Source organism: Rhododendron vialii, chromosome 10a (genome assembly GCF_030253575.1).
Source record: "Rhododendron vialii isolate Sample 1 chromosome 10a, ASM3025357v1".
Classification (NCBI taxonomy): Eukaryota; Viridiplantae; Streptophyta; class Magnoliopsida; order Ericales; family Ericaceae; genus Rhododendron; species Rhododendron vialii.
In genome coordinates, this window is record NC_080566.1 from 39,440,794 (window position 1) to 39,466,381 (window position 25,588).

Below are 25,588 nucleotides of genomic sequence, written 5' to 3' on the forward strand. Positions count from 1 at the left end.
TTTTGCTGATTTCTCGTGGGGACCCTTAAAATCACGTTCTGATCACTTTGAGCGGCTCGGATCATCGAAATTCAATCGGGAAGGGGAGTCCCTCATTTTATTAAAATGAGGGATCCCTCACCGGAACCTAACTCTATATATATATATATATATATATATATATAATTATGTATTATATATAGTAGGCTAATGGGGCAGGGATCGAGGCGGGGCGGGTACTACCTCATATCCACCCCCTACCCGTTCCCCACTTTTTTTTAAAAATTATCTCCATACCCTATCCGATCCCTAAATAATCCCCGGATCCCCTACCCATTTGGGGCGGGAAACGGGGCGGGGCAAGCGAAATTGCCATCTGTATGACTGAGACCAGCTGAAGCGTTTTACCGGCTTTGTCGAGTACGTGCACACTCAGAAGGAGTTCGTACATGTGAGCAATAATCGCCTCTCTGATGTATGTGACATCAGCCCAACCAGTTACCTCGTGTGTCGGTCTGTCGGACATGCATATGCTTAGAAGGCAAGGACTTCATATATACTTTTAAGTATAGTGACAAACTCCGAAGACAATAATTCTATAACCACATTCATTTTACACACCCAAATGTACACCCACACATACTACATGTTCTAGTATATTTGGAGCCTACACACTTGAGCATGTGGATGTGTGTTTAAGTGTGGTTATAGAAGAACTCCTCCAAAGAAGTACGTTGTTTACTCTACCTTAAAACTCTTCCATTCTTACCTCCTCTCCTCCATTCACTTACTTAACCATCGGAATATTTTCCGGTCACCTCCGACTAATTAAGCACTAACGGAGGATATTCACTGTATAGGTGCGACGCAGAAGCTTGACTTGATCCAAATCCGAACTAGAACCCTTCTTGCAGTGGCGGCTCAAGAAATTTGTGATAGCTTGTTCAAAAATTACCTTAACTCTACTAGCTGATGTATCAACCAATAATATATGTGCAAAACCTCATGTATTAATATAAATAGTGTAGACAAAAAAAACATGACTTTTATTTTTAGAAAATTAACTACGAGGCAAAATGAGAACTTAAAAATATGTACCATATTTTTTAACAAAAAATCAAGGGGAAATTACAGTAAGCCCCCTTCAACTATACTTCGGTAACGAGTTGCCCCCTTCATCGTTTAACTCGGACACTTAACCCCCTTCATCGTTTATCGCGTGACACTTAAGCACCGTCCGTTAGTGAGCCATTATGAATTTAACGGAAGAAGGTCATGTGAGCAGTACATGACCATATTAATGACAGGTCATACCCTTATAAATACATAAGTGTTCCAAATTTCAATCTGTTTGAACCGGGGGAAAGATTTTTATTTTCTGATCATTTTATCCTAAATGATCATAATTAAATTTTGACTATAGAACTCTGGTTGACTAGTCCTAAGAAAGTCGTAGAATCAAATATCTCTTATGGCTATTCAACGAGAGCCATAAAGTCAAAATTTAATTATGACCATTTAGGATAAAATAATCAAAAAATTAAAATCTTTCTACCGGTTCAAACGGATTGAAATTTGGAACACTTAATTTTTCAACCTCTTTAGAGACCGTTTATATATTAAAAAATATGGTTAAAAAATTAAGTGTTCCAAATTTCAATCCGTTTGAACCGGTGGAAAGATTTTAGTTTTATGATCATTTTATCCTAAATGGTCATAATTAAATTTTGACTCTATGACTCTTGTTGATTAGCCCTAAGAGATATTTGATTCTACGACTTTCTTTGGGCTAATCAACGAGAGCCCTAAAGCCAAAATACAATTATGACCATTAAGAATAAAATGATCAGAAAACTAAAATCTTTCCACCGGTTCAAACGGATTGAAATTTGGAACACTTAATTTTTTAACCATATTTTTTAATATATAAACGGTATAAAGAGGTTGAAAAATTAAGTGTTCCAAATTTCAATCCGTTTGAACCGGTGGAAAGATTTTAGTTTTTTGATCATTTTATCCTAAATGGTCATAATTAAATTTTAACTTTATGGCTTTCGTTGATTAGCCCTAAGAGATATTTGATTCTACGTTCTTAGGACAGGTCAACAAGAGTCCTAGAGTCAAAATTTAATTATGACCATTTAGGATAAAATGATCAGAAAACTAAAATCTTTTTCCTGGTTCAAACGGATTGAAATTTGAAATACTTATGTATTTATAAGGGCATGACCTGTCATTAATAAGGTCATGTATTGCTCACATGACCTTCTTCCGTTAAATTCATAACGGCTCACTAACGGACGGGTGCTTAAGTGTCACGCGATAAACGATGAAGGGAGTTAAGTGTCCGAGTTAAACGATGTAGGGGGCAACTCGTTACCGAGGTATAGTTGGAGGGGGCTTACTGTAATTTCCCCAAAAATCAAATTTTTTTTTTTTAAAAGTTGTTGTATTGCGTAGTCAATAGTGTTTTGAGAATGGAGGGACTTAAATTTTAGAGTTATTCTAACTAGATGAGTTATCATATTTTTTGCCAATATTTAATCGGTGTATTAATCTACTAAAACCATTTTGAAAGAAATCGTAGAGAGTATGTTGAGGCCAACCCTTTTTCAAAAATATATTGTTCATTAGGATGTCATGATGAGATTTTCTATCTTAATCTTAAATTCGAAGGAATATTATTCAAGCTAACGGGGAATGTATGTTATTGAAAATTTTAAAGCTTTGTCTTTAATTCTACAAGCAAACGAGATTAAAAAAAATAAAGTAGTTATTGTTACAAATGCAAAATTAACACATTAAGACCATCGACAATAGAGAGGGAGAGAGAACACATGCATAATACTTAAACCACAGATTCTTCTTTTTCTCTTTCTTTTTTTCAATTAGGATTGTGAGTTTTTATTTGAGATAATGTGTTAGGTGTTCAACTATGAATTATTTGGATTGATGGAATGTAATTGGGTTGTGATTGAGTGTTCAATTGCTTGAGTTGGGTGTTCAATTATTTTTGGGTTAAGTGTTCAAGACTATGATTATTAGAATTAGGTGTTCATTGATATTATTTGAGTTGGGTGTTCAAAAAGAAGTTAGCCCATAATTTTTACATATATTATAAGCAAAAAAAATTTGTTTCGGTGTTCATGTGATCATGAAATGGTGAATGTAGAGCCGCCTCTGCCTTCTTGAGCATACTCGGGCTAAATCGACTCACTTCTGTTCTTGGTCATCTAACAAATGTGAAAAGTTGAAGAAAAACATACAGTATATATTTTCTGCTTTTGACTACTGTAATGGAATATGGTTAGCTGCCGTAAATATATCAATTTCGCTGAAAAATCAACTTTTAAAACAGAAGATTGGAATTCCTAAAACATATACTTGTTGATGGTAATGTGTCATCAAAATTAAAAGCACCTGCGACAAAAAAAAGTTCATTTTTTCCTTGTCATTTAAAAAGTCGCACAAAAATGGTACTGTAGTAAAAAATCAGAGGAAAGAGTGGAGTCTTTTTAAAAAATTTGTTCCCTGCTAGAGCGGCAGAGGGTAGAGAGAGGTTAGATTAGCAAATGTGGAGGGTGTTTTCATTAGCTTGATTCCAAATTCTGGAATCTGGAAATCAATCCGTTTAGGCCAATCTCAACTCAACGCCATAAAAGTAGCAAGATTTTTCAGAGGAAGCGAGCTACGTTGTTTGGACTGTTTCTTGGAATTTCCCAGATTAGTCGGCACGTATTTACGTAGTACGTACTCCTTATTTGGTACTCGACGTACTCTATGTTGAGTCCGGTGAGTCACTTATGGTAAAAGTCATTTTTACAAAATTATATAAGGCCCAGTAGTACCATCAAGAGAGAGAGAGAGAGAGAGAGAGCGATGGAGGAAGAGACGGGCAAAGAGAAAGGAGGAGATAAAGAAAGCCCTAACAACAACAACAACAGCAGCAGCAATCAAATCCACAAGGAAAGTCCAGCGAAGAAGGCCAAGTCATGCAAGGGATGTGTATATTACTCATCCACCCTCAAATCCAATTCTCGCAATCCTCTCTGCGTAGGCATCCCTCGCTCCCTCCCCCAAGGTACTCCCTCATCTCATACATACATACATTCCTCCATCGGCCTACCTGTAACCGCATAGACACATGAATATAAACCCCTTGCTCGCCCATTTCTTTGCACTTTTCAATTCTCGTGCTTTTGTGCTGCTTTGCCTTATTCATCTTATCTGCTTTTGTGCTGCTTTGCCTTATTCATTTTCTTTTGATCTTGGGTTGGGGTTTTTGTAAATTACAAGCACTTATTTCAAAAAGATCCCACTTTTTGCACAAACGGGTGAATCATCTCTTCAACGTGAATCTTTTAGGCTACTCGATCTTTCAGTTTTGAATTATTCTGATTATGATTACAACCAAGGCTAATTGTCAGCATAACGAGTCATTTAGATTACGCATTCATTCCACAAAAGATCCCTTTTCACGTGCAAACTGGTTTATCTGTATGACTTTGAATCTTTTTGGTTAATCAAACAACGGATTGTACTGATTGTATAATTAACGGAGTTGTTTGTGAGCTAATGTCTCATCCTATATCTTTCTTTCCTTACTGATAAGGCTTTAGTGCGACTGACAAGTGACAACAAGTTGGATCCTGCACTTCATCTCTCAGTTAGTCTTCTTGGTGTGTTGTTTTATTCCCTCCTTGTGGCCTGGTTTTGGTCTCACTTGATTGTTTATGGTATTAGTTGACTTCAATTTTGTGGAATAGTGTGTTGGGTCCAATTGAAATAGGGCTTCATTTGCATTACTTAAGCTGGTTATGGGGATGGAGAGGCTCTATTGCAGAAACAGAGATCCATCACCACAGTTGATGGTATATAATCCTTCGAGGTTTCGTCAAAATGAGAACCTCTCTAGAGTTTCTCACTAGTTGAGTAATAATTGGGATATTATCTTGCTGGATTCCCTCAGCCATGCCATGCTACTTTTGTTTGGATACCATGTAGATGTAGTACACAAAGACGATGTGCCGATGTTTGTTCTGGGGGATAGAATTGGGGACGAGGGGACAAGTGATACTGCCGGACCTGAATGCATCAGTATATGAATTAGTATGATGTGCTATTGGATGAGTTTATAAATACCAGGAAGAGGGATTTTGTCCATATTTGGTAACGGAATTTAAAAAGGAAGGAACTTTGATGAAGTTATCCATTTTTTGGTTGGTGGATGAGGATTTGTTGTGCAGTCAAACAACTAATCTGCCTCATCCAGCATCTGGTGAAACAAACTTGGACTTGATGCTGTTGACATAAGGGCTCCATGTGTTTTCATTCGGCTCCAACTCCAATACCTGAGACAAACGTGGCCTAATGGGTGTTATGGGTTGTTCCTGCTTGTGGCAGTAATGGACGAATGTCAGAATTGAAGTGTATGCATACTTATATGTACTTATACATGTATTTGTACGCACATGTATAGTTAAAGTGTGATAGCTTTGCACTAAATACGAACATCTATCGGAGGGTAATCTTTCCCTTCTATATGCCTCTGAAAATTGTTTTTTTTTTGTTTGTTGAAAACAACTGTGAAATATTCAAGAACCATCATTTAGGTGATGTCTTGCCAGTACACAGTATGAAAACTCTGTACATTAATCTGAAAGTGGAGAAAGATCTGCTTACCCCCTTAATCTTTGTTGATCATGTACACAATCAGTGCATCTTGCAAGAATAGTACGGCCGTCAATATTGCTTGTTATAGTTGATATTGTTCTTTGAGAAGTTAGCAATTATATGAGCTCAGGGGATTAAGGGAATGCCAAATGTATTTACCAAAGTGGCCTACTACTGAAGGGCCCTATGCAGTTCGGTTGATAAGAAAAGGATCTATTAGATTAAGAAATTGGTCAAGTGAAGGACTGGATTCCCTCGAATCCTTGCCGAACAAACTACTAGAGATTGAGAGTTAGAAGTCTCTAGCCAAAGACTCTCCAAGCCATTTTGATGACTATAGCCAAAGACTCTCCAAGCAATTGGATTCCTTTCTCGCTAAATGAACCACATCAAAAAAGAAAAAAGAAAAGCAACCATTTCCCACTATCTCCTTCTCCTCTTCCCTACTGTAATCTCCCCAACAATGAAGAAGTTGTAGCCCTTCCTCTGGGGAAACCCAAACCACTCAAAACCAAGAGAGAACGCAAGCCCAAAGCTCCAATGCCATCAGAAATGAAGTAGATGGGCATCCCTCCGCATGGAAGTACAATACCGATTTATGATGTTTCTAAATCTTTGTATTAAATTAACCATGAGAATGTGTAACGACTACCAATACCTTAACTGTCCGGAGCTGCTAAATATGTGGAGGGAAAGTTCTTTTGCTTCTATTCACAAAACCTTTTTGAGAAAACTGTCTTGTCCTTTCCCAATAAGGAAAATCACGTTTTGCATTTCGAGCACAAAACTTTTGGAGGATATGTGTTTCACATTACAAACCTTGGGTATACAATTTGGTATTGTACAATGCATTTTTTGTGAGTTTTTCTTGATAACCGGATGTCTGGGCCAACTTATGCACACCTCGACTAATTTCGGGGCTCTGAAGTTATCGATCGGGCAAACCCTCCAGTGGCCCCAAGGTTTGGAATCTTTGGCTTCAGTTGGATTCGAACAAGTGACCTCATGGAGGACAAGCACTTATTAGTTTACTCATTCTTACTTGGCCAAACCCCTTGGTGTTGCATTTTTGTGAGGTTCCTGCATATAATTATGTTTCTGCTTGAAGTTTTCATGAGAACTATAAATGGATACTGATCTCCATGTTTCGTAACTAGTACCGCTCTACATAGTTGGAGTATCTGAGATTGAAGCCTCTAGAGAGGGTAGAAGCCTTGCAGATTTCAAGTATGCTTGTGTTGGTTACTCTGTATATTCGGATCGGAAAGGCAGTTCTGTGGATGCTCAAGAGACGCAAGCAGAATTGCCGATCTGTGTTGGCCTCGAGGTTATCAACTCAATATTTTTGTATTCTTTACAGTTTTATTTTGGTTCTTAATGTTGCAATGATACCTTATGGTTTCATTGTTAATATGTTATCCATCGTACCATGTTGCTCATGTGAGCTATTGTGTATTGATATTGTTTCTAGAGATGCAAATGATAGTTTTATCATTGGGAATTTGTTGAATTGTACTTATTTTAAACTCTTCAATATTGTTTGTCTACAAATTACTAACAGTTAAGTCATGCTATGTACGGAAATTAAGAAAATAGGTGTAAGAAGATATGTTCGAACAAAAAATGTTGGCATTTCGTATTTTTCATACATATTCCTGAATGTGGTGGATGAATTACATGATTGTGAGTTGTGTGATAACTCAATCCAGTACTTAAACCTGAATTACTGTGGTGGAAAGAGTAATTGTGTATGATACCTTCAAGTCCGATCACTTGAGACTTTGTGAATCAATTAAAAATAGGTTAAAAAGGGATATGCCTGGTCTCGTGGCCTATTTGTATACGGGTGGTATTCCCTTAATGCCTTCATCTATATAGTTATTTACTTATTAAAAAAAAGGGATATGCTTGGTTTCTCCATTGTGTTGGTTGTGGGTAGAGTAGAGACCGACATCGTTTGAGTGATAGCCTGAACCTAGATCTTAGTTGCAGGAACCACCTATGTGGGTGGCAAATCCACCTCATAAGCTCGCTCCCACGCTCCCAAGTCAGACTCTACGAGGAACCATGCTCCCATTGAGAAAGGAACCGGCTCCCACCTAGGATAGAGCCTTTGAGGCATATAAATCCCAAAAGAAACAAAAATAGAAGATACCAAGCAAGAGAAAATACAAAGTCGTGATAAGATAGTAGAAAAATATTAACATTAATTTGCTCAAGTACTTGATATTAACATTATATTGCTTAGTCACTAAGATATTATTTGCTGTTGAAATGAATGACGAAATAATAATATTTACTTGTAATATGTATTTATATTTTCATATATTATTCCTAAGCGCTCCATGTGACACTCCCGAATGAGGAGCTTCTATGATTCTCATCTCCCCTGCCTCGGCCCCCGATCCTGATCCCGCTCCCTCCCCATCCCCTGCTTCGTGCCCCCGATTCCTAAGCGCTCCCTGTTGTGCTTTTGATGTGTATGCTAGTGGCAGTGGTGGACAAAAGGTATTAAACTGAGGACGCTCTGTCCTGAAGGGTTGATGGCTGCTTATGATCTTCTTTCATTGGCTAGAGGTCTCTCGAATATCTACTCATGGCCATCTGAGTGATAGATAGACTCCACATCTCTTGGAGAGCGTCGGTCTAATATAACCCTCTACCCTTGATGGGTGAGAATGTCCGTCAACAGTTTTTGCATTTATAGATTCCAGAATCTAAAGATCCATGGCTTGGATTTGGAGTTTCAACCCAAATAAATCGCAATGATGTTTATTATTTTTCTTTTGGGTGTAAATGGAGGGTATTATAGAAAGGATTTATGTGCTCACAATCTCTCTCCAGTAAGTGAGAAGTTGTCAAGTCCCACAATCTGGAATGTCTGTTCTGTACTTTGGTTGTTATTCGCAATTGTTATCTAATAACTGCTATAATGAACTCTTCCTGCAGGTTTTGGTAGACAGAAAGGTCAATACTGCTGTCGATCCTGTTCCAGCTGGTGTTCAGAACAAAGAAGGTAGCTTAGCAGCAGTTACATTTGCCATTTGGTTTGATGAAGATATTTGCTACAAAAAGAAAATATTGTCTGGTCAATGCATTGACAAGCTATTGTCACGGCCTTGGAAACTCCCAAGCTAGCTGTGCAGCCTTACAGTCATCATGTAAGCCTATATTGCAAGATGGAAGAGAGCCTGGAAGTAGAGCATTTCAGAAGGAACTTTACCCATTAACCACTCTATTCCTATTCAGTTGTAGCTTCAAAACCTTTCCCTACTGATATCCTATACGATCTCTAATAACTTGACAATGTTTCTCTAAGCTCTGACACAATAAAAGGTATAATCGGCCTTAATTTCTTCAAATTTGGATCAAGCTTGAAGATGTGGCTTATTTGAGCTGCGCAAGGTGGTTTGCCAGAGCAACATGCATGCCTGTGTGTTCTTTCTGAGTTATGCCTCAAGGACTGAGTTTTAGATGATGGCGAAGAAATTTGTTGCTTCCTTGGCTTATTGCTTTCTCTTTTCATATCTCTTGCTATTTGCTGGTTGAGTAAAATTAGTCTAGATTTCAATTTTCTCCATTTTCTTCTGTGCTTCTAATATCGTACGGGATATCTCCATTAATGACATTTTTTTTTGTGTGATGATTTTCACTCGTGGAATGTTCTGTGGCTTGCATTGCATTATATACTGTTACTAATATATGGTGTTTCTACCTTGAAGATGCCCATGGATTTCAACCACCTCGGACGCATAAACCTACTCATTCCGCAGGGGATGAGTTCTTGAGCAGGCAAGCTGATGATTTGTTGTCCTTTTAATCAGTTGGGGGTCAATGTTTCTCCCTCCTCGTACGGATAACTCTTGCAAGGCTTATAAGTTCATTTTGTGCAGATTTTCTAGAAATGCGAATGTGGTTGCCATGGGGGTAGCCAAGAACCTGCGTAGAGTGGGCAATAACATAAAAGATCGTCTTGATGACATTTTATATCCACACCGAAGGCGTCCGAAGTAAGATTGCTAGTATCATATGGTATAAGAGGCATCAAGAAACTAAGCAAGAAGGGTAGATCACAAAACAACCTCCCTGTTCTCCTTTCAGTTCAGTTCAGCTCCACAAAGCAATTGTCCAATTGGAAAGGGTAGAGGGGGACATTTTTGCATTTTCTGTTCAAAATTCCGAACGATGTTTTAATGAAATATATGTTATGTATTGGTGTTGGCATCCGAATGCCTGCAATTATGATTTTGAGGGGGAGATAGATAGCCTTGTTCTTCGCTATCATACTCTGCAATTATGATTTTGTTTTTGTAGCCAAAATATGGTTCACTGGTGCCATCGTGGCGAGGTTGGAAAGTTGTTGTAGCCTTAAGTTAAGGGAAATATAATAAATTTTTTTATCGACTTGTGAATATTTGGAGACATTTACTCATTTCATCTTGCTCCAGAAATCATCAATTTTGCAGTTGGGTGATGTAGCGATCCTTTCTTGATGGTGCAGTTTTTTGACGATTTATGTTGCAAAACTGTATTATCTCTGTCCAAGTCAATATTTTAAGCAGATTGTTGAATGAATTGGATTAATAGAAAAGTAATACTAGAAGCCACGCCTATGGCCAGCACGAGACTGTGATCACGTCAGAACAATAGCAACGGAAAGAAAGCTGGAATTATGCCTTCTTAAATTGAGTGTTTTTTGTTCTTCTTTTGCTTTATTAAGCTGTATAAAAGGATTCCCCGCCATTGATATATCACTATGCTCACCGTCGAATGAGCATGAGATGCATCAGAGTTGTCATTCCGAAGAGTTAAAGTCATGTCAATCAGGTGTCAGGGCAAGGAAGCCCGTCTAGCTCAGTTGGTAGAGCGCAAGGCTCTTAACCTTGTGGTCGTGGGTTCGAGCCCCACGGTGGGCGATGATGTCTCTAAAACCTTTTTGCCGGCCTCTTTTCTTGTCCACGTTTTCCGAGGTGGGAGTGGGAAGAAGACAGGACGAGAGAGAGAGAGAGACGAAGGTTCCTGAAGTGAAATCCACAAGACGCAGGGAAAGGGAGAAAGAGAGTTGTTCCGTTTCGGCCACCTCACAATTCGCCCAGCCCTGCCCTGCCCATATTGGTAATGGTGTCTGTTGAGATCTTGCATTTTTACTACACCCAAATCCAGCTCTATCTTTTAATCTTTCACCGACTCCGATCTGATTCTTGACAGAAAAATACTAGTGCTACTTTTTTGCCTGGTTGAATAGGGGAAGGGTCGCCGCATGTTACTCCATTATGATCATTATTATAAATAATATGCGGCGTGTATGCGGGTGGGGAACAAAAAACTCAACTTGGCTGCCCATCAAGCTGCCTTCAAACTGCTCCTCGAGACTACAATTCCATCCCTACTTGTTCATTCCCCCCTTCTTCCAGACACATTTCTCACCTCCTCCACTCCACCACCAGAAACCGCCTTTTCCTCAGTCGACACCTTAGCTCTTGTATGCCAACACAATATACATGCATACATGTTTTGCTTGGGATTGTCAAGTTTTAATTTTGACGTTTCCTATTGGTGTTCAATTAGTATCAAAGAAACTGCAAAAAGTGTTTGAATTGTGTGGGGTCCGATTTGTTTAGAGCCAAACTTGATGATGATTTTTGCGGGGAAAAAAGATCCAAAATTGTTTGTTGGGATTCTGAAAACGTTTTGACTTTGTGCAGGTTAAGAAATTGGAGGCACAAGGAGTGCCTTCCAAGCATGCCGAGGCCATAACAGCTGCCATCACCGAAGGTTTGAATGACAGCTTGGTAAATGTTGCTCATTCCTTCGTCTCCAAGGCTGAAACCCAGAAAGTGGGATTTTTTTTTTCCGTCTCTTTATGCATTATTGCTTATTGTGTCATAGTGTCCTTGTGAATTGCTATTCTGAGTTCTCTGTTTCTGTCACTTTTAGATTGAGATGATTCAGGAGTCCAACTTATCCAAATTCAAGGCGAAAGTTCAAAGCTCACAGGTAGTCTAAACTCTGCCCTTCTTATTTGCTTGTGGATTCTCTATTATTTGATTTCTTACCAGTCTGTCTTCATTACAAAATGAATACCATGCATTCCTAATAAATCCTAAAGAATGGGGTTACAGAAGGGTCATGTGAACATAGGATTTTCTATATTTGAATACCAGTTCTTCTATGCGTTATTAAACAGTAATCGGGTCATGTTGGGTAACTGGTTGTGACCTGGTTTTGTCTTTTGAAGTCCTTTTCAGACAATGCAGGTACTTGAAGTCCAGTGTTGGCCTTTTGAAGACCTTAGTTAATAAGAACTTGGCATTTACAAGTATGAGGTTAACATACTGTTAGTCTTAAATGTGTAGGTACATTTGCGTCACCCAAGTGGCGAGCCACGATGTCACGACTGTGCCTTCCACTTCATTGCCCAACCGTAGTCTCAACATAACCTGGTTCTGCTTGTCAACCCTCCTAACATGTCTCATTGACCAACCACATATCTCCATACCCTCTTCTCTGAGGTTGCTCCCCCCTCCCGCCCCATGGTTGAGCCATGTAGCCCCGTATGCTCCTTTCCCGGGGCTGGGTTGGATCAAGTTATTCCATATGCTCCCCTCTGAGGTCTAACTAGAAGTCTCCGTACTCATTTCGTATCCTCTGGGTTGCCATGTCATCCATACACTCCTTCTATGATGTTGAGCCTCAAGCATACATCTTCCATTGTCCTCCAAAAGACACAAAGGTGCTATCATGTGCCTGGTGCCTGCCATGAATTTGAAGGCTCACTTTGGTGCACACATCTTCCACTCTTGTTGTCTGGATGATGCACGACACTATCATGTGCCTGGTGTCTACCATTGTTTAAAGGCTCACTATGGTTACCTCACGTTCTAGATTCCATTGATAATATTGTCAAATAGCCAAAAAAGGCACGGCTGATCTAAAGGTTGTTTCAAGGATACAGCTCGATCCAACACACTGGACTACTACTGGAGATGTTTGACTCATCTCTAAGAAAATATACCGTCATGTTCTATTACCATGAGGATGAGGTAAAATTGGGCAAGTACATTTCCTTTTCTCTATATTGCCTCCTAAAAGACATGGGGCTACGTAGTTAAAGTGCATATGGAGTAGAAGTTTTAAAAGCAAACGGTAAGGTAGCCATGAATGGATTTACCCAAATCTAATTTCGTTGTCTTCTTTTCTATGCAATGGAAAACAAATTTGTGCTTCAATAGGAATTTGATGGAAAGAATAAACTGATAAGCCCTCGATTCCATCTCTTCATCCACTGTGTAACATCCATCTTTTTCAAGAGAAAAAGCATATAGTAACAAGAATGCCATAGTCATCCCTTTTATTTTAGTCTGGTAGATCATTCACCTCATTAGTTGGGTTTGCATCTAATTAGTTGAAGTAGCTGTGGGGACCAAACATAAGTGCAGTCTACATTGCGGTGATAAAGTCTGTACTCAAGGAGATGGAAAGAGGAAAGCAAGAATACGTTATTATCCAGGAGGGCCAAGGCAATTGCACCCGTGTGTTTGCATGAGGACATATCTATAGTCGGTTACAACTGACAGCACTGAATTCATCTTGGGCATATAACTACTCCTTTCCAAAAATATTTTCTGCCCATTGTTACCCTGCTGCCGCTTTCCGTTTTTGCTTGGCCAGAGAATCTTTGAGGAGGACCTCTCTTATTGGTGTAAATGGAACTTGAGCTGATTAATTCATTTCTCTTTGGTCCTCCTTCTTTGATCTTTACTATTCATCCCTGCAGTTTTAGTGTTGCACTTGGGGCAATATTTGCTTAGCAGCTGGGACCGAACAATTATGATATTTGTTGAGATTTCGGTGGGCGACAGGCCCAGATAATTGGCCTTTAAGTCATTATATATCGGTATATATCAGAGACATGGTTTCTATTCTTCACTTTACAGAAACTACTCTTAATCAGAAATAAGCCTTCATTCCATAGAGAACTGTAGCATGTGACCAGTGCTATTGTCTTGTTACTTGAATGATTGGAATAAGATACAGAAGTTGAAACAAGATATCTGATGATGGGTTCATTTGAAAGGCCTATAAATATTCCCATCAAATCTTAACCTAACAAGCAAGAAACTTGATTTTTACCAATTTGTTTAGTCATTTATACAATCCCTGATGTAGGAAAACCATTTTTCCCAACACGAAACTGTAAAACTTCAGAGTGAGATAGAAAAGATGCGCAGCGAACTGAGGTTTGTTTATAGCCATGAAAACTATTTGACCGCGTCATATTGGATTTTGCATTCATTTATAGAAGGCTCATTTTTCAATGGAGGGCAATTCATTGTGACACAGTTATGAGATTGACAAGGTCACAGCGGAGCAGCGTTTGGATTTGAATCTTGAAAGGGGGTATATGTGAATTTTTTTCTGAGCATAGCACAATTCCTGTTTCGGTGCAAAAATTGATGCTGCTATGTGCAGGAGGATGCAGGATGAGCCAACGAATCAGAATCAACAAAATACTAACCTCACTAACAAACTTGATAGAGTGAGTGCTCTTGTGCCAGCTGAAATATTGATTCTGGCGGTGCCTTTTTTTACCTTTATTTGTGCCTAAATTTTTTTGGATCATTTCCTTTTACTTTATTTTAATCTCAGGAAATTCATGAACTAAGGGCCAGTTGGAAGCCGCAAAATACGAGGTCCTAAAGTACTGCATAGGTACTCTTGTTTCTATCTCCACTGTTGGTCCTGCTGTAGTTGGTATCTTGAATTCTTAATGTATGCTTGTTGAGTTGCCAATAGTTACTGACATAACTAAATTGAAAGCCAAGGGAAACAAGAAAAAGAGAAGTGGGGAAAATAAACTTAGCCAACGAACTGTGTGTTGGAGTATTTCTTAAAATGCCAGTGATTGCTGGAAGGGAAAAGATAGGAAATTGGATCACACTGTAAATGGATGATCAAGAGAAATTATTCCCATTGGATCTGGATGTTCCATTTTCTTTTGTTGGATCATGAGTTCAATTTGTTATTTTTATTTCTTGTTTTTATGGCACACTCATTTGTTCAATCCCGTGATGATAAATTCCATTCAGATTTGTTGTTACACTAGAATTACATGTAGGGAACTAAATCTACCTACCTACCTACCTAAAACATTCCACTGAGGAAAGTTGAACACAGAATATATTCTAGAAAGTCCCACGTTATTCTTCCGTAAAACGGTTTACTTATTTGTGTTTCCAACTCGAGAGGGGCCCCAATGACGGATAAATTAACAAATTCCTGGTTAATATGGTTACAGAACCATTCTATATTTGGTCTTGATAGTAGGCTAGATCTCGGGGAGTCCAAATTCCAAATCCAAATCCAAATTCAAATCCAAATCATACTAGTAACGATACGATAGTATAGTGGAGTACTAAAAAGAAAGAAACCAGTGTAATCCCCCCCCCCCAGCCCAAAGAAACAACAGAAAATGGTAATGGGGTTAAATATTGGCATGTGAGCTATCCAGTTATGAGATGTGGACCCATGTTGATCCCGCCCCTTTTTTCAGCAACCACCCGGCCGGTTGATCCCCTTCCTTTTTCTCCAGTGGATGATGCACTTCCCTTCACTTCCAATTTCCACAGGTTCCGAAAAAAACATTACTATATGGGTCTTCGTGTTTTGGTCACTGAAACAAGGAAACGCGTGGGGATAGTCGGGGTTGGTGGAACTGGAACCATCTCTCCTTATACTAAATTCCAAGTTGAAAATCACATCACCGCTCCACCAAGCCCCACGCTACCCATCTTATCTTCGTACATGAGTGATTGGGATACGAAAATGGACTTCCCTATCTCTGTGACCCAAACATAGAAAATTACGATACAAGTGTTTATTCTTTGAGAGGCCTTCCCAACTGATTACTCTTTGGAGATTATAAAATCCTTTCCACGACGGTGCGGCATAAACTATCGATTTTACACCAACGCCGTTGCAGGTTTTATCGTGCATTTATTGTTACAATCTGAATCGTTTATTTTGTAGAGCTCACAAAGTAATATATTCATCCAAAAAATTAGCTTGATTAAAGATCAATAGATGTATCAAAAGTTGAATTTTAGTTTATGAAATGGACGATATGATTATGTCAAGTTAAACTGTCCATGACTCTATAAACCAAATTCAAATTTTGATACATTTATCGTCGTATGATCAAGCTAATTTTTGGAATTAATGTACGAGATAAGATTTCTTGACCTCAAGTTGTTCGAAGAGTGAAGTTAGAAACTCAGGCAAATTTTCATTTACACCCCCTGTACTTTGACCGATTTGCAACAACACCCCTCTATTTCTTTTTTAAACACACAAACCCCCTGAACTTTGGACTAAAGTGAGGCTGTTAACAATTCCGTCAAAATTAACAAAAAAGTAAGAAATGGGAGGTTGACAGGAAAATTTTCTTGTGCAAAAATCGTTCATTGTATTTTTTGTGCCACAATGCTTGTGTGCTAGAGTGTGCTAAATCTAGTGGTGTGCTAGCATGTGTGTTAAGTTTAACAAAAATGCTAGCAAATAATAAGTAGGTCCCATCTCTATAATTCAATCTTCAACCATAAAATATAAATATTCACTACTTCTAATATACACTTGTAGGATCCATTTTTATCTTAACAAACATTTTAACACACATATTTACCAAACTCATTGTGGATGTTCTAACACACTTCTATGTTATCAATGTCTAGCACACACTTATGGGACCTATTTTTATCCTAATACACATTTTAACAAATATTTTAACACACAAATATATCAAACCCCATTGCGGATGCTCTTATACATGTTTCAAATTGATTGTTCAATTTCAAAATCAATGGAATGGGATGCTCTTATACATGTTTCAAATTGATTGTTCAATTTCAAAATCAATGGATCAGATTATGTAAATTTTTAAATCAATGGATCAGCTTTTGTTCCCTTAATAAGTTGAAAATCTGAGATTGGACAAACAAATTGATGGTATAAGTATCACTTAGGCCCCGTTCTAGAAACTTTTTAAAAAAATAAGCAGCTTATTTCACATTTACAAACTCAAAAATAATATAAATGAAAAATAATTTATTAATTTTTTTTGCACTGTATAAAATATCTTAATGTGATTTATCAAATTTATCAAACAAGATCCATATTGGTAGAAAAATTATTTGCGTAAACATATTATTTTTGAAATTTGAAATTATTTTCTTAAAAAATAAGTACTTAAATCGAGTTGCGGAACGGAGCCTTACTCCTATTAATGAGGTAATTAATAAACACCCAGATATCGCTTTACGATTTGACCTTTGCCGTGTTAAAATTTGGATCACCCTAAACCCATATCTCTCTGTTGTCTCTCTCGGGCAGAAACACCACAGTGGGTACGTCAGTTGATCCTCGCTGCTTGTTGGCCTGGCCGTAGGTGTTTGCCTCGTAATTTTCTATCAAATTAAATGTCCGTTTTGTTTGTGGCATGTGTTGGTGGTAGGTATCCACAAAGATTGAGCTAGCCTACTGGAGTAGTACTATGTGGATTGTGTTGTGGAGTACTACTATCTTGTTGATTGTTTTTTGACGAGAGAAAAGAAAAAAGAAAGGGAAATGATATTGGTTCTTCAAAAATTGATGCAGGTATTTCAAAATCAGTGTAACTCAAAAGTCACTCTCTTTTGTTTTTTAAAGTGTCTGTATCAATTTTTAAAATGCTAATATCAAAAATTTTCCAAAAGAAAAGCGTGGAAGTTAAGTTGGGCCAATGAATCTTAGGTGCGGTAGCAATATCAAGTGGGCCATTTTGTTTTTGTTTTGTTTTTTTTGCCAAGTAGTACTATCAAGTGGGGCATATATTGTTTTCAAAAAAAAAAGTGGGCCATATATTGATGTTGTTGGCCTGCTAGAGTTGCATATAAATGGAGTATTTATTTATATACAGTATGTCAGTGGTTAGTACACTATACTATGGTTGCGGATCACTCGAAAAGTCTATGTAGTGCTTAAAGTAAGTTTGTTCATGGAAGTATTCTTAATTTGCAATCATGTTTTAAATTGATTGTTGAATTTCAAAATCAATGAATCAGATTATGTAAATTTTTAAATTAATAGATCAACTTTGATTTCCTTAATAAGTTAAAAATTTGAGATTGGACAAACAAACCGGTATAAGTATCACTTACTACTATTTAATGAGGTAATTAATATACACCAGATAATGTATAATGTATTTTTAGCTATTTTAGTTTAAGAAAAAAAAAAAACAACTGCAACAACAGCTTCGGGGAAAAAACAGCTATTTGTCATTCTTGAACAGTGGTTCGGTACTTCTGCCGAAGATGGTTGTGGCATAATTGCGTTGTAGTTGCTGCATTTTGTGGTTGGAAATAGAGATCCAGTACTGAACTGAAACCCCCAACACTACACTACACTACACTACACTACACGAGCTCTAAAAGTTTCAATTATTAATTAATTGCCTCAGCCTTAAATTTGAGATAGTAACTACTAGCAACCTACATTTAATGCTATCAGAAAAAGGAATGAAGCAAGTAGTAGTAGTACTTGTCAAGAATAACGACACTCAAAAATGAATAATATTATCAACAACACTACTAACTTAACAAATGGATAATGCAAAACTATACTACTGTACTACTACTTACTAGCGTACTATCTTATGGGCAACTTTTATCACCTGAATCGATCTAAGAAAGTAATAGTAGTACTGTTGTATCTCACTTCTCTTTGTTTTTTCGAAAAGTCTATGGTTGCGGATCCCAAAATTCCGATCGCATTCCGATGTCCCGCCGACACTCCGGCCACCGGACGGCCGATCCGAGTCGTCCAAAAATTTTATAAAAAAAAACCGAACGGGCCAGAGTGAGAATCAACGGTATCCGATGTGTGTAGGTGCTCGATCCAAACACTCCATATTTCGTATATAGCCGGAGTGTGCCTGGTGGGACATCGGGATCCCTTTGGTCGGAAACTGTAGCACCACTCTTGATTTTTCACTAGTAACGAAAAACAGGAGTTTATCAAAAGGCTCAATTTTTTTAGTAGTATTATTAATTGGGTAAATTACAGTTAACCCCCTCAAACTATACCTCGGTGATACTTTACCCCTTCAAACTTTTATTTTTTGGCACTTAACCACCTCAAATTAATGGAAATGCAACTTCCGTTAACATTCTGTTAAGATATGGATGGAATTCATTGAGGAAACAATTGGAAACGACGACGAAGGCAGTCAATGTAATTTACCAACACACACAGTCACACACACACAATAAATACATACATACAGAGAGAGAAAGGTTGTTGATTTTGAAATGGAATCATCGGCTCAGATGATATCAGAACAGGGGATTATCATCTTGTTTGCAGAGAGGGTAACCACCCTTTGAAATATCCCCAATCTCTTCGCCATTTCTCTTCTCTACATTTATATATACGTACATACTAGCTATATCACCAAACCAAAATCGAAAACACTAACCTTCGATCAGCTATATCCATCGCTAATCTCATCGCACCAACCAATAGCCAAACCCTAAAAAATCAATGGCCAACGTGTAACTGCAAGTGCGTGATGGTGGTCCTAGAGTGGCGACCTTTGCCAACAAGTTAGGCAACAATCACCCGGTCCGTGTCACCGAGCCTAGTAACCCTCTCCTCATCGACGACAGCTTTTTGACCATCATCTCCAAGCCTAATGGTGTCACATCTGACTTCCTCACGCCGTCACTTGGCTGGTGGCAGAATGGCGGTGTGAATCCCGCGGTGCCAGATTCCGTTTTTGGTTGCTCAGAAAATGTGAGAAATGGGGAGGAAATACAAATGGGTAGAGGTAGAGGAATACAAAGTGGGAGAGGTGGAGGAAATGCAAAATGAGGGAAAGGGGGAGGAACCGATTGACGTTTGGGGTTTTGGCAAACAAATGGGTTTTGGTCCTTTTGGTAAGCTTTTTCAATAGAGAGCAAAACGGTAACTTACATCTTCTCTGTTAAGAAAGTCAGCCGGTTTTACATTTCCATTAGTTTGAGGTGTTTAAGTGCAAAATAAAAGTTTGAGGGGTTAAAGTGTCACCAAAACATAGTTTGAGGGGCTTAACTATAATTTACCCTTACTAATTCCTAGTGCCTTTACCAACTTCGATAAAAAAAAAACTGAGTGGTTGGTTTGAAAAATTAGGCCGATCAATTTAAACACCCACAATACATTTGCAATCATGATATGTAGTGCTTAAAGTAAGTTTGTTCATGGAAGTATTCTTAATTTGCAATCATGTTTTAAATTGATTGTTGAATTTCAAAATCAATGAATCAGATTATGTAAATTTTTAAATCAATAGATCAACTTTGGTTTCCTTAATAAGTTAAAAATTTGAGATTGGACAAACAAACCGGTATAAGTATCACTTACTACTATTTAATGAGGTAATTAATATACACCAGATAATGTATAATGTATTTTTAGCTATTTTAGTTTAAGAAAAAAAAAAAAACAACTGCAACAACAGCTTCGGGGAAAAAACAGCTATTTGTCATTCTTGAACAGTGGTTCGGTACTTCTGCCGAAGATGGTTGTGGCATAATTGCGTTGTAGTTGCTGCATTTTGTGGTTGGAAATAGAGATCCAGTACTGAACTGAAACCCCCACCCCCCAACTACACTACACTACACTACACTACACTACACGAGCTCTAAAAGTTTCAATTATTAATTAATTGCCTCAGCCTTAAATTTGAGATAGTAACTACTAGCAACCTACATTTAATGCTATCAGAAAAAGGAATGAAGCAAGTAGTAGTAGTACTTGTCAAGAATAACGACACTCAAAAATGAATAATATTATCAACAACACTACTAACTTAACAAATGGATAATGCAAAACATATTTTTGTTGCCTTCATCGAAATGTGTATAGTTTCCGTTACAGCCTTTATTAATTATTTGTTCACTACACATAAATAGACAAAAAGCAGAAAAAAGAAAGAGAACAATATTACAGATCAAACGTCCACACAAACCCAAGTGAAACAGAGGAATTCTGTTACTATCCACAGAAACAGAGCGCGCGCGAGAGAGAGAGAGAATTCAAACCCCTTTGACAAACCTTTTCTCTTCCATCTATCTATCCCTTGACACTTATTTTTCTTGTTTCTTCGGCTTGTCAACCGATGCATGCTTTGGCAATTCAATGTAGTGTGTAATTCTTGCTCGGGTCAAATCTTTCCCGGGTCAATTCAATGGGCACAGCAGCCGTGGATTGGGCACCGCAATGAGTCGGGTTGCTCTCGGAGCGGTAAGTCCAAACACGTCGCCCATGTCCATTTCACTGGGCTTCATGCCGTCAGGCAACTCCCACTTGAAGCAATGAAGGAGGTGAGCCACTGCCATCTCAAGAGAATACAGTCCGAGTTGCATGCCCGGGCACGACCTCCTACCCGACCCAAACGGTATGAACTCGAAGTTGCTCCCCTTGAAGTCCGGCATGTTCTCGTTCAAAAAACGCGAAGGCTTGAACGTGTCCGGATCGGACCATGCGTTGGGGTCGCGTCCGATGGCCCATGCGTTGATCATGACCCGGGATTTGGCTGGGATGAAGTAGCCGGAGACCTCAGCATCGGCGGCGGTTTCGTGGAGGAGTAAGGGGATGGGAGGGTGGAGACGGAGGGTCTCCTTGAGGGCGCACTTGAGGTAAGTTAGCTTCTCGAAGTCGGACTCTTCGACGCGACGGTCCAGACCCACTACGTCGGCTAGCTCTTGTTGGACTCTCTTGAGATCTTCTGGGCTTTTCATTAGCTCCGCCATGGCCCACTCTATCGCCGAAGCTACTGTTTCTGTTCCTCCAAACATTACGTCCTGAAATTCTCATCAAAAGGAAAAAAAAAAAAAAAAATTAAAAACTTACGTCCTGGTGACGACAACAATACCACATCATACGGAAATTAAATTAACCCATATGTTTCTCTCTGCTCTATCTTGAAATACACTAAACCTAAATCTATTGGGTCTTAAAAAGAAATCCATTTGGTCTAGTTAATTAAACTTATAAAGAAATCTACATAGCTCTGAAGATAAAAGAAATTAAAAAAAAAAAGAATAAAATGAAATAAATTTTAAAAAGAACTTTTTATGCAGAAAATTTATCCATGGTGTTGATGGTGAATTAATTAATAGGCCAAACTAGTAAGATTTTTTTAATTGCGATAAAATTATCGTGTTTGTAACCACATGTACAATTGTTTACGTTAACGTGAGCATGTGGCTGAAGGGTTGTAGAATAGGAGAATTTAGTTCCTTGAGTTACAAGAAGAGATATTACTAGCTTTTTAAATTTAGGGAGGTAAAATAGAAAAGCTAGCCTCAATTATGGACAGGAATGGGTAAAGTGGCCATCCCAAGTTGGTTTACTTATCGTAGCGGCAAAAATAATAGGAGTAAAGCGCTGAAATAAGAACATTTTATTCTACTCCTATGAGCTAATCTATTTCCAAAAGTCAATTCAAAAGAGTGGTTCTCTTTCCTTGGGTACTTTTCTCAAACGGAAGTGGCGTTTGAAACAGCCAGCCGTCAACGATTGGCGATTTGGAATAGTCATTAACTACTTGTAATGCAATTTTTGTTCAAATCAATAAAGTATTTTGTTAGGAGGAAATGCTACTCCCTCCATTCCTAATTGATACTCCTTCCGTCCCTAAATGTTTGGCACTTTCATGTTTTTTATTGTCCCATATTATTTGTCCATTTTGAAAAGTCAAAAGCAAAATATGAAAAATTTCCTATATTACCCTTTTCTTTTGAGCACCATATTTCAAATTCAAATTTTCAAGTACTATTCAAAATACACTAGAAGGGTAAGATTGGATACTTGATTTTTGCACAATATAATAATATTTGTTCCTTAAAAGTTAGAACTCCCAAAAGTGCCAAACATTTAGGAACGGATGGAGTAATTCTTTATTCTATTTTAGGATGTTTCAAAATGATTTGTCACTTTTCAAAAATAAAAGTAAAAATTTGATAAAATTCCAAAAGTGTTTCTCACATGTGAATACAAATGATGCTAAATAGGTACAACATAGGAAGTAATGGTAAAAAGTAAGTAAAATGATTACATGTCTCCTAAAAAAGTTAAAATTCCTAAAAGGGACTTTCATTACTGAGGGAGTATTACTTACCAAAGACATGATGTATATAGGCATTTGAAATTGATTGGAGTATTATATATACCAAGATCACCTTATCAATATCACATCAATATAGATTTATTCGTTGCTTGCGCGGAAGATCTATAATTTCAAAAAGAAAGCATAAAACAACAAAGAAATGTAATAATCATGCCCATTAGACTACGACATTCAATTGTTTTAAGAAACCTATTAACTAGAGGAAAATCAAAACAACACGTTCTCACCCGCTATGGTTTTTATATATATATAGAAAAAAAACAGTACAACAGTACCTAAAAGCATTGCAAAAATAGAAGTGCAAAAACAGTACCTAAAGCATTGCAAAAATAGAAGTGCAAAAACCACCTTAAAAAAAATCCCAAAAAATGATAGCTAGGCTCAAAAGTGGATATGATTAACCGCCAATATGTAAGAGAGAGAGAGAGAGAGAGAGAGAGAGAGAGTGTGTGTTTTGGTGGTTTTGATTTTTGAGGCTTACCATGATGATGGCTTTGATATTATCTCGGGTGAGTCTGATTGCGTTCTGTAAATCATCCGATTCCGTGACTTTAGCTTCGTCACTCAAAAAAGCAAGTAAATCATCCACCATATCAGTTGTTGCCTCCTCCTGATCATCACACCCTCCAGTTTTTCCACTCTTGGTTTTACCCTTATGCATGTGATCGTCGATGATGGAGTCGATGAACCCATCAAGTGAAGCCCGAGCCTTGGCGAGTCTATCCCCGAGTCCCTGCGGGTCAACCCAACTCAGCCACGGAATGAAATCTGCTATATTAAATGCACCGAACAGTTTGGAAAACTCCTGCAGTATCTTAATGAAATCGTCCTGTCCCTCGCGCGAGCTCGACCCGAACGCGGCTCGGTATGTTATATTCCGAGTCAGTGCAAAAACGAGCTCGCCCACGTTGACGGCTGAGCCGGTGCTTGACGCCACGTCTCGAACTATGTAGTCGACCTCGTCTCTGACGGACTCCCACGACTCGGCTCGCTTGCGGCTGAACAGCTTGATGACGCAGATTTTGCGCATCTGGCGCCAGAATGGGCCGTAGTGGGCAAACGCCATGTCGGCCCGGTCGTAGGTGAGGTAGCTGATGGCTATGGTGGCTGGCCTGTTGGAGAAGATGTTGTCATGGACCTGGAGTACTTGACGGGCCACGTCGGGGGATGAGATGGCCACCATGTTGAGGAAGCCCATCCTGAGGCGGAAAAGGCCGCCGTATTTCTTAGCCAGATTGGCAAGGCCACGGTGGGTTAGCTGGTCCATCATCATCATGTTTCCGATCAAGGGCAGGCCATTTGGGCCCGGTGGGTGCGGCAGTTTACGGCGGAGTCTTGATACGAGGAACAAGAACAGGGAAGGGATGATTAACAAGAGCAGTAGTGCTGTCATGGGCGTGTTTTGTTGGAACGCCGCCTCTAATACAGAACTCATTTCCATTTTCTCCCTTCCTCTAACTTTGTGTGTGTGTTTTGGATGAATATGTGTGTGTTTGTGTGTGTTTTGTTGGGTGTAAATTAATGAGTGGTATAGATAAATGCAACTCTAGTGAGATGTTGCTGAGTTTGGGGAAGATATTAAGAGGGGTTTATATACTAGTTTACAAGTTGCTTGTTTTTAGACTTTCCTGTTGGCATTTGTTGGTGTGAAAACTACTACTTATTTATTTATTTATTTTTCACTTGACCAAAAAAAAAAGAAAGAAAACTACTACTTTTGTTTGCACACGCTTTTTCTCTCTCTCTCTCTCTCTCTCCAGTAAAATACTTAAATTATATTGGTTGCCGTTTACTGCTCAGTATTTGTTTTTGACTTTTTTCACGATTTGTATACATTATTAGCTGGAGCACAAACAGCTTGGAATTAATATCAGGAATATTATATTGGGGCTAGCTAGCTAATTAAACCGTCAATGAATATGAGGTAGCTATATATATAGATCCGGTCCAGTTTACCGGCCGCATGCACCACAGCTAATCTACGGGTTCCACTGTTCAAATAACATATATGGAGTATATAAAGTTGATAAGGTCATGGGGTTTCATTCACTGTTGGATTAGGATCGATACGTGGTAATTAATCTTCTTTTAATTTGTATGGTCTTGCATTTTGTTTGAAGTACATATAAACAACTTAATTATTGTCATGGGAAGTGCTACAATACACACCCCTTATTTGGGTGTGTATCATATGCACCCTTATTAAAATACATCAAAATGTTATGAATTCCAAAATGTTACGAATCTATTGCTAAAAAGTTACGAATCATATTGTTGAAAAGTTACGAATTTTTAGTATAAAAGTTACGATACGAAATAAAATGTTATGAATGACCGGTCCTATAAGTAATTTTTTATGAGGTAGCACAATATGAACCACACAATAGATGCATATGGTACACACCTTAAAGGGGTGTGTATTGAAGACTTTTCCTATTGTCATTATTAGTCTGAAGATAAATGTTTTTTTAGTGAAAACTGTCCCTTATTACATGATGATGAGTCAAGATCGATATCACGAATTAAAGGTTTGCTGCATATGTGTCGATCGATCGATTACCTTAAAAATGTGCTAGTATATTTTTTTGGGGCCGGGAAGTTTGCTTTAATTGTGAGAAACCAATACCAGTCATCGCTTTCTTTGATACTGGTGCAGCAGCCTCCATTCTCAACCCAGCAATTCTCCCCAAGTCTTACTGGCAGTCTTGTTTCAGACTCTTTACAGCA

The 25,588-nt window shown here is 38.3% G+C and overlaps 2 protein-coding genes, 1 non-coding gene and 1 pseudogene across 3 annotated transcripts; 3 read left to right on the forward strand and 1 right to left on the reverse strand.

Moving 5' to 3' along the window:
• Positions 1 to 3,492: 3,492 nt before the first annotated feature.
• LOC131304068 (uncharacterized) lies at positions 3,493 to 10,066 on the forward strand. Its single transcript, XM_058331169.1, has 5 exons — positions 3,493 to 4,060; positions 6,810 to 6,979; positions 8,602 to 8,668; positions 9,375 to 9,444; positions 9,546 to 10,066. Exons 1-5 carry the CDS (start codon positions 3,859 to 3,861, stop codon positions 9,664 to 9,666), a joined length of 630 nt encoding a protein of 209 aa, XP_058187152.1. The 5' UTR covers positions 3,493 to 3,858; the 3' UTR covers positions 9,667 to 10,066.
• Positions 10,067 to 10,495: 429 nt separating this feature from the next.
• On the forward strand, positions 10,496 to 10,568 carry TRNAK-CUU (transfer RNA lysine (anticodon CUU)). The gene has a single exon. It is a non-coding gene; the product is annotated as a tRNA-Lys (tRNA).
• Positions 10,569 to 10,727: 159 nt separating this feature from the next.
• Positions 10,728 to 14,683, forward strand: LOC131304678 (protein FMP32, mitochondrial-like; annotated as a pseudogene).
• Positions 14,684 to 20,551: 5,868 nt separating this feature from the next.
• Positions 20,552 to 24,431, reverse strand: LOC131304031 (cytochrome P450 84A1-like). The gene is made up of 2 exons (XM_058331128.1): positions 23,343 to 24,431; positions 20,552 to 21,533 (listed from the first exon to the last, which is right to left on the reverse strand). Exons 1-2 carry the CDS (start codon positions 24,300 to 24,302, stop codon positions 20,910 to 20,912), a joined length of 1,584 nt encoding a protein of 527 aa, XP_058187111.1. The 5' UTR covers positions 24,303 to 24,431; the 3' UTR covers positions 20,552 to 20,909.
• Between the last annotated feature and the right edge of the window lie 1,157 nt (positions 24,432 to 25,588).